This window comes from Penaeus japonicus, unplaced genomic scaffold (genome assembly GCF_977035675.1).
Source record: "Penaeus japonicus unplaced genomic scaffold, GWHDUDI00000001_assembly GWHDUDI00000025, whole genome shotgun sequence".
NCBI lineage: Eukaryota > Metazoa > Arthropoda > Malacostraca > Decapoda > Penaeidae > Penaeus > Penaeus japonicus.
The window spans coordinates 19539457-19549425 of NW_028234427.1; the positions used below are offsets into that span (position 1 = coordinate 19539457).

At 39.0% G+C, this 9969-nt stretch overlaps 1 protein-coding gene across 10 annotated transcripts in view; it reads left to right on the top strand.

The window, feature by feature from the left end:
* The window catches only part of LOC122258385 (par-3 family cell polarity regulator), a 66174-nt gene extending 60811 nt beyond the window's left edge, over positions 1 to 5363 (top strand). For 7 of the 10 annotated variants that reach the window (XM_043024274.2, XM_086551433.1, XM_043024278.2 and 4 more), the window contains exons 29-32: positions 572 to 646; positions 1937 to 2014; positions 3288 to 3496; positions 3634 to 5363. In XM_043024274.2, coding sequence (XP_042880208.2) covers positions 572 to 646; positions 1937 to 2014; positions 3288 to 3496; positions 3634 to 3965 — 694 coding nt within the window. In that variant the 3' untranslated portion in view covers positions 3966 to 5363. The remainder of the gene's footprint in view (positions 1 to 571; positions 647 to 1936; positions 2015 to 3287; positions 3497 to 3633) is intronic. The other 3 variants (XM_086551434.1, XM_086551436.1, XM_086551437.1) reach the window with 1 other exon arrangement.
* The last annotated feature ends 4606 nt before the right edge of the window (positions 5364 to 9969 follow it).

Sequence of the window (9969 nt, forward strand, 5' to 3'; positions counted from 1 at the left end):
TCTAACATTTCTCGGTGTTGGTGGTGGTGGTGGTGACATGTAGTTGCTGTAATCTGAGATGAATATTATGTGCAGGGTTTATTGGTAGCACTGTAAACTTAGTACATCATTAAACATCAGAAGCAGAGTGTTCGTTCTGCAAAGACATGGGGATTTAATTTTGTCTTGGATGAAATGAATGAACGTTGGTGGTCGACTTCTTAGATGATTAACAATGTGTTTTCTATTCATGAAAGACATACAGAGCTAACAAGAAATACAAGATGGTTAAAAAGTGATGTGTTCACATCCACCTGGATAAAGTGTACTAACACCTTCACAATTTTTTTCTGTTCATTTGTTATGATGTACAAACAGCATTAATCATACAACAAAGTTTGTTCTTTTGAAGTAATAACAAATATCAATAACCCCTACATCTGCTACTGATGTGTAACAGAGAGAACTGCTTCAACTAACCATTCTAACTATCTAACATCTAATAGTCATGGTGATTGGTCTGTAGCTGTAGCATTATCACATAGTTTTGTCTTAGAACATCACAATATTTATCTTTCTATTTTGCATGCAGCAAAAACAAGGAGCAAGAAAGGCTAAAGAAACTAGCTAGTCAGCAGTACCAAGACTTTCGGGAAAAGCAGACTAGGTGAGATATCTTCTGTTGTAGTGTCTTGTAGCTTTGTTTAACATGCTGGTAAGGAGGTGAAAGTATTCTATTCTAAATTCCTTTTGTGAATGAGAAGAAAACAACCTAAATTGACCAGAGAATAGTATCACACACTTGCAAAGATGAAGGTTAAATTATATTCCTGTTGTTTTCTTATTAGATTGTTAGTGTTATTGCTTTCACCTCCTTACAGATTTATTTTGTATTTAGATTAGTAAATGGCGTGTATTAGTGCACATGTTATATTTACCCAATTATGTGTTTCTAGTACTTTTGTTTCATAATTTCTGCTTGTGTATGGTTATAATTTAAGTTGTATTTATGTTGTTTTTTTACTTTGCTGCTTTTTGCTGGGGAACATTTAATAAGTCCATGCAACTTTATTGTATTTGCATGTGTACCAAGTTGCTCTTTATCATTCATTCTACATATGAAGCAGAGATTATGCAGGTAGAAGAAAAAGGTTTTAGTTATGCCTATACGTGGTTAAGGTGTAAATGTTCCTCATATCATTTTATGTTATCTCTCCTGTATATGGTTTGGTGTTTTCATTTGCACTGATTACCTATTTAGGGGAAACAGATATGGGTTTTCCTGTTTTTGATTATGACATTATGCTGTTGTTGGTTCTTGATGGATTTTTATTGATTCCTGTTTTATTCATTGTCCTGACTGTTGATGGCATTAAAAGCTTCATTATAAGGAATAAAATATTTTTTTCTACTTTTCTCACTTGTTTTTATATATAGCTAATGCATAAGAAGTGAGCATGGTTTGTTGAAATCTTGTATTCCTCCAAATGGAAAGTTTATCATAATTTTATTGCCATCAACATTCAGTAGTTTGTAATCACCAAGGTGAAGGATGTGTTGAAGATGGAAATAAGATTGTTCTGTCACAAAAATGTTGTGTGGTGATGATGCTCGGCTTTCCTTGCAATACACACAGCATTCATGGATTATTATTGCTAAGGGTTGATGATAATTTTCATGGGTCTTTATACTTGTAAAGATGCTGAGGTCAATTTTATTGGTAAATACTTTTAATGAGTGAAAGACCAGGATGAATTGACCTTTTGCCTCGCCCTGCATCATCCTCATGAAAGTCTTGGACCGTTGACGGATACGGATCTCCAGAACAGCAACAGCAGAGTACATCCAGCACAATCCAAAACCTATGGATGACTGTTTTTGTTTTGTTTTTACATTTATTTGGTGTTGGTGTTGACTAACAGTATCCATGCACCCCCTCCCCTCGTCCACACCACAGACGGCAGCAGGAATCCTCCCCTACTACTTTGTTGCACAAATTGGAGGAGACGTTTATACACGAGTCAATAATTGCAAGGTATACAGCATGTACACGTGAATGCATGAGCCAGTTTTATTGTGGAGGAAGACATGATGGGGCATGTCTTCTTGTTTTTCATTTTCATTTTTTTAATGATTATGTTTTGTTCTATTGATTTGCCATGTATTCTTTCTTTTTTCTTTTCTTTTCCTTTTAATTTTGTTTTGTTTTATTGCTTTAGTTGCACTTGTTTTTATTATTATTAAAACAAAATTGTTTGCATCTATTATTGTTTGTTTGATTATGTATACTTTGTTCTTTGTATTTTTTTCTCCTTATTTTTTATTTTTAATTTGTTGATTTCCCTCCCCTTCCTTTTGAAAGTAGTATGTTACATTTTTATTATCTAAAGTTTTATTTGCCTTTAGTTTGATTAAATGAAAGTGAATGACATTGCTTTCCCAAATTCAGAAGAGAAAAATTAATAACTGCCTGTAGATTCATTTTATTAACTTTGGATTGCTGTTTTGATACTCAGCCTGTATATAAAATATGACTTTGAGTGCTTATGGTCTTCATGAGATCTTAATCCCTTACTTTGTGAAAGTAAATGGGAAATCATGATTTCAAAGGTAAATCAGATCAATGTAAATGCAATTGTAATTGTAACATCAATCATTCAATTAGATGACTTAAAGTTGTTTTGATTTTCAATTCTATCTAAAACATCAACAGTGGTCACCATTGTCTATAGTTGTCCACATAAATTATATTCAGGTTGAGAATTACAGCTATAGTACACCTGGCCTGGCACTCTATATGTAGATGCAGTGCACATTGCAATCAGAATTAGATTTGCTCAGCTGAAGATTTAAAAAGAAAAAGGAATAAATTGTTTTACTGTTTGAGGAGATCATGGATGTTAATGATATTAAATGCTTATGAGAAAAACTAATATTGGCAATATTTATTATTGATTTTTATATCAAGCAAGTTGTACAGTACTAACATTGCTATGTAACTTGCCTGCCTGATATGTTTATTTATCAATATTTATATATGGACTCAGTCTTCATGTTTATTAGATACAAACAGAATTATTTAGTTTCTGTAATTTTCTCTGCAGTTTATATATATTTTTTCATTGTAAAGTTTTCTGAAATCTCTTCTTTACAATCCAATTATCTTGAAGGTTTCTTTTGCTTCACAGTTTTTGTTCTTTTCACCTTTTTATTGATGGCCCTTCAAAGTAGCCTGAAAACTATGATCAGCCATAAGTGAATTATCATGCAACCATTATTCTAACTTGTGCAACTCCTGACTGCAACAGCCGGGAAGCACGTGAGTACCAGAGTCAAAGAGGGCCTCGTGACTCGGCAAGGGAACACCAGCATCGCCCTGTCAGCAACTACTATGAGTATGAGAGTGTGCAGGCCATGATCTCCCATGCGCAGGACAATAGTAGCACCTCCCTGCCACGAAGACACCACCCTCCTCCCCCCGGACCCCCTCCTGTTGCTGCTGCCGCTGTCGCTAAAAGTTAGTGTGCATGTTTCACTGCAATGTTTCTTTATCAGTATTGTTGATCTTGAATTTTTTATTTTATTTATTGTGTTACTCTGACTGACTAATTTGTCTTTTATTTTTCCAAATCTAAACTTTTTCTCTTTTTCCAGATGCTAGTAATAACAATGCTGGCCACAATAACACTTTGTTCCCAAGCGTATCTCAGCCACACCACATGATGATGTACAAACAGATCTCTGGCTCCTCAGTCCATAGTTCTCATTCTTCACATGGAGGACAGATGGGAAATTACGGACAGACTATGTCAAACGTGGGGCACAGAGGGCATAATGAGCACTCTCGTGACTTGCCCCACCAAGAGGGCCTTTATGGGTCAAGCTACCGACCTGCAAGCCATTACACGGGGCCGCATCATAAACCTCCGCCACCACCACCACATCACCATACCACCACACTAACAGTGCCAGGTTCCAAAGTGTGAATAATGCTGACGCAGGAATATGTGAAGGTGCTGTAGGACTTTTGTATGTGTGCGTGTGTATGTGTGTAAATAATTATGGGCTACTTTCCTAATATGAAGTTTATAATAAACTGATTAATTTATTGAAAATCAAAAATATAGATTGTGCATAAATAGGAAAGTAAAATTAAAATATGTATATAATAGTGAATATAGCGACAGTGCTGTGAAAACTGTGGTGTACAAATATTTTTTATTGTAAAATGTATGGTGAGCCCCCATAAATTATATAGTGGGGTGTTGTTACTTAATATGAATGTCTGTGTAAACAGTATACAGAACAGCATTCCAGAGTGTACAGTGCATGTCATCGTAAGGTCAGAAGATAAACATTATCTTTTTTGCTTTTGAAAATGATTTTTATAGAATTTTTAAGGGACCAAATGAGCCGAGGTTCTTGTCTTTGTACCTGGATGATGTGCAACAGTTAGCCTTCATATTTAATTTATACTTCTTAATTTTTTAAATTATAAAAAAGTTAATAATCAAAGGTAATTTAACATATCTCATAGAAATGACGACCCTTTGAGTTCAAGGTTGCATTAGTCAAATGCTGTGAGTCAGTCACAATTGTTTGTTTAAAAAAGATTAAGTGAGGCAGCTCATATTTAGAGCTTTGCTATATTTTATCAGTAAGTTAGGCTTAAGCTTTTAATGAAATTTTTATTTTTTAAAAAGTGCTCCAAATTTTTTTGGGTGGTGCCTTAAATGTTACAGTGGATGATTTTTAAAAGCATCCATCAAAAAACCCAGGAACCGACTCATCGCACGATATGCGAAAATAGGCTAACCTAACACAGTTTCTATATGACCTATGATAGTGCATACATGTAGACAGAGTGAGTGAGAGAGATTTTTTTATAGAGTCTGTATATTGAACAAATATATGTTTGATTTGTAAGAGAAGAGAATCCTCTAAATACATTTTTAATTTTTTATAGATGACTTGTTGTGCTTTTTAGAAAGCTTTGATGTAAAAAAGAATCCTATTTGACAAGTGACTCTTCTAGGCTCTATTTTATATTGTATTCCCACTCCTGAAGAATTGAAGGTGTGCCAAAGTGACAATGAGTTACATTCCTGGGTAGGCTTTCTTACCTGTCCCCTCTGGTTGTTCTGGCCTCATTTGGGGTCACTTGCGGCTCTGTCAATGGTGTACATATTTTGTAAAACAATTTTGTATAAAGTCAAGTACAGTGCTTAGGTCTGTAAGATGCAGTTTTTATACTATGTAAATTAAGGCAGCTCTGACCTGCTGTGCTGTGTCGTATTGTGCTCAAGATGCAGCCCTTCTGTCTTTTTTATGTATTTGAAATTCCTCCAATACTCCAAAGGAAAATAAAGGACAATTTAGTATAATGTCTTTTATTTACACAAGTATTTTTCATCAATATGTCACTAATTTTGAATATATTGAATGCATTATGACATGGCAATTTTCTTAGTTTGTACAATTATTTGTATTGACAGTAACCTGGCATTTTTTCTCAAATATATATCACTGCTTAAACATCAAAACAAATTGCCATGATCATTCTGGAAGAGGGGGAGTATGGCAGATAGTAAAGTTTATTTCTCTGCCTGTACAGGTCTTCCACAAAAGCCTGGCAAGCCTTTTTGTATGGACTGAATAGCCCGCCATTGCCAATGCAGTGGATACAAAAATCCGCCCTCTAACTCCTTGTCTCCAATACCCTTCCATCCCCCACCTCTGTCAGCGTGAATCCACAAATTAGTTCATAAAACTGAAAACAGAGGCTGATTGGGAGAGGGATACCTGCCTCAAATGTCTACAGAAAACAAATAGTTATTCATCTGTCTAACTGCCAATTCACTGCCCTCAAAGGCATATGCAAAACTATTATAAAACAGCTGTAAAAGAAGAAAGGGGAGCGGGGGAAACGCTAATATCCCTTATAGTCTATTGAGGGAGCATCTAGGGGATGGTCTCAACTATAGAGGTCGCTTGAGCATCCAAACGGGATCGCCCCCCAAAAAGTCAGTCCAGAGTGACCCTTAAAGACGAAATTACTCCCTCCTAGAAGAGGGAAGAGAATAGGTCTCAACGAGGACCTAACCAACCCACCCCATCCCGTGGAGGTGGCATCAGGTTACGTTACTGTCCCATCGAAAGAAATCACGTGTCCAGATGAAACATTCAAAAGGAAATAAAACAAAACGGGGACAATTGCACATAGACTAATAAAATATACAAGTACCGTAATCTCAATTTATATGTGTGTGGGTGTGGGTATGTGTGGGTGTAGCCCCATGAGAAGGAAATGGAGTGACACCTACGAAAGAAATAAGGGGTAAAGGCTACCTGTCCAATAGCCAAAACACACGTGCACTTGAGTTTCTCATTTCTTGTAACTGTTGTGGATAGGGAAAAATGTAACACACGATCCAACATTGAAAATCCACCTGGCCATACACGGGAGAACCGGTAAGGAAAAACACGTGGAACCGTAGCCAACATTGCGTAGGATACTGGCGCCACCAAGAGGAACCTCTAGTATCGCGCTGATGAAGAACTGGGGAATGCCATAGCTACGTCCATGAAAGAGTTCTGCAAGGTTATGACTAACGAATGATCGACAAGATGTCCACTGCCCACTAATGACCAGCCTTTTGAACCTTCCTGAGACCAAATGAGTGGAGAACTGCGAGAGTCGAGCAGAACTCAACGCTCGGTGAGCAGAGGGAGCGTGTCCCGTGTCGACCAAGCCAGTCATCTAATCATCAGTCATTGCAGCACGAACCGCTGCATCTGTACACACATTGAAGGATCTTCCATTCACCAAGCAGGTATATACGCAGGCCCCAAAACGTGTTACGAACGGTCATATCTAGCAAAAAATTAATTGACGATGGGGGCGAGAGATCTTGACGAAACCACCGCCCCTAGCTCTGCCAACTATGCTGCACGCAGCCCAGACGCTAAAAGAAAAAAAAAATATGTGACAGATATCTATCAGAAATGGAACCTCCAAGTACGAGAGGGAAACCAAGTCTAACTCCCTATGCAGCGATCGAGACGGAGTTGTGTGACGTTTCCAAGAGAGACAATCAGAGAAGATCCGGCACCATCGCATCAGCTGACAGACCAAAGACGAAGCGGACGGTGAAAGACGGAAACTAATCAAGGGCTAGTTCTATATGATAGTTTAACAATTTGTGAAATAACGTAAATAAATAGTAACAATTGTATTCTTTTCTTTGCATACATGGAAAGAATTGGGAAAACCGGGTCAGACAATGACATTTCTGATATCAACTGTGACTTGGAAACCTTGAGAACCGTTGGGTTCGAATATACTTCTTATCTGACTACAGAAATACATAACTAAATTGATAGAAAAAAAATAAAAATGTATGCAGTTGAAAGGATATCAACAAATTCCAACTGATAATTTCGGTGACATTGTCAATTAAACATTATTAATAACAGTATGGATGGCACTATTATCATTAGTATTTTATTGGAAAAAAGAGTAAAAAAAACTAACAGATTCATTATAATAAAGCAGTAATTCAGAGGTTGCCGCCTTCTTTCTAAAAAAGAAAAGACTATTTCGCGTTACATGTGTAGGGGAGCTCAGGACAGGAAAACCACAAGTATGGATCTACGACCCCACTGGCGTGTGGACACGCCCTTGCCTCGTATCATCTCCTGCCTCACCCATTTATGGGTTAAAGAGAATTTCCTCATGTACTGGTCCCCGCAAATAGGCTAGAAATTAGTCTAAATAGGTAGAAATAAAAGGAATGCTTGGAAGAAAAAGCTGGGTGTGTTAGCGCGGTGTGAAATGAAATGAAAGGAGTAATGGGAGAACGGATGCGGTAAGGTGAGTGACCGAACGGAGAGAATTTTATCGTTTAGATTGTCATGAGTTAAGATTATATTAAGACAAGAGGTTTAGATGAACTTCGTGATTGTATGAATAGTTTTGGAAAAATATAGATTTTGTTGTGATGGGGAATTTAAATGCCAGGGTGAGAAATAGTGAGTCGGAATGAGTACCTGGAAATGTAGAGTACTTGGTAGAAATGAAAGTAAAACAAAAGTTGTTGGTGCGAAATAGTTCATTGTGAAAGAGGTCTCCACTTGCATGAGAACGGATGGTGGTAGAACTGAAGCCAGAGCTCCTAGATCGCGTGTTAGTAGTAAGGGAGGTAGTAGGGAGAGTATTGGTAGTAAGGGAGGTAGTAGGGAGAGTATTGGTAGTAAGGGAGGTAGTAGGGAGAGTATTGGATATGAACGCATTGAGGGGGAAGGGGAGGTAATGCCGGGCCACTACCTGGGGAAAGTTTGGTTATCGGTCGCAAAACTGTGAACGAAAGCGTAAATGCAAACACTAAGAAGAGAAGTATTGACAAAGCGAGAGAGAATGTGAGCGCTTTAGGGAGAGAGTTACGCGTACGAGAAAAGTGTGTGGCGTAAGGAGGTAGAAGAAGTGTAGTGAATGATGGAATGAAGAGATAGGTGAACCGGCCACAGAGAAAGGAGAGGCTACTGAATAAACGTACGAAGTGAACCAGTTGAGTCAGTAATAGGCTGAGAATTTTGAGGGAAATGAGAATATGTATTGGAAGGACGTAAAGTTTTTAAGAAATGAAGCCGGTAGAAGGGAGGAAGCATTGAAGGATGGACATGACAGAGATGAAGAGGCAATTAGGTCTTGGATGGGTGTTGGCAACCGCTGCAAACCAAGATTTTATAGTCCTTTTCCACCGACTCACGTCATTGTTCCGATATGATATAAATGGTATGATGGAAAGTCGATCCGTAAAAATGTTTTGCACACCTTAAATCGATGAGTGTGCGCGAGAGATAACATGCGCAAAAAACAAGTTGCAAGTCTGGGATATTGGCGATGAGGGAAAGAAAGGGAACTGAAGGCGTTTCACTGGCTAACTAGTGTGGGTTGAGAAGAGGATCGGGTATTTGCCACGACACAGGCATGTGAATAGAAACTAGCAAAGAGGAAGGATGCACTTCGGGCGATCAAGGAGCTACAAAACGCGAGATGGAGGAAGCAGAGCCGTTGGAAAGGCAAAGTATGGCATTGGTAGCAAGCTATAAGGAGCTTCTATGGGAACAGAAGAGCAAGTACGTTTGAGCTCAACATTAGGGTGCCGATAGGGTGTGTGATGTCTCCATGGCTGCTTAATATGTGGGAGATTAATGAGAATTTTAGGAAAAGGGATAGTGATTATAGATGATGCCTGGTAGGTTTGTGAGATAAACCAGTTCCTTCTTACTGATGGCCTGGCGCGTGTAGCTGACTCAAAAGGAAAAATACAGTAACTGGCATTCGCGTTTGTGAGTTTATGGGAGACGGAAGTTGCAAGTAAGTGCGAATCGAGTTAAGTGTTCATGTGCACGAGAAACGTAGACGGAAGAAGGCTGACAGTGAAGCTAAATGAGGAGTATTGCAAGGTGCCGAAAGCTTCAAGTGCCTAGGGTCTCCTGGGATTTTGGATGCAACAGAAATGTGGGGCATGAGAGCTGCCGGAAGAAGACATTGGAGAATGTGTGGATAGTATCTGTGGATTAAACAGACGGCCTCGTGCGGCGAATGAGGAGGTCGGCGGGCGAAGGCGAGCGTTGAAAGAACTGTCCAGCATCGGGCAAAGGGAGCGAATGGTGAATGATGGTGTGGCCTAGGGGATATGCCCACTGTCCGGCATATGCCCTCCCCTCTTCGTTGTTGCAAGGGGGCTGGAAGGGGGACGCCGACGCTCACTGTCGAGCCTTGCAGATGAAGAATGCAAAAGGAGCACTTGGCCAAGATGAACAGAGCAGCCCTGCATTTCCCAAGATGAATGTATGCTGGCATTAAGGGTTTGAGGAAGGAGATAAGACTGGGGGCCCTCTGTCTGGGCCACCCCTCAGATAAGGGGGCCATGGCCCCAGGAGATTTGATATAACGTAGGATAAAGATGCCAAAGCCATTAGTAA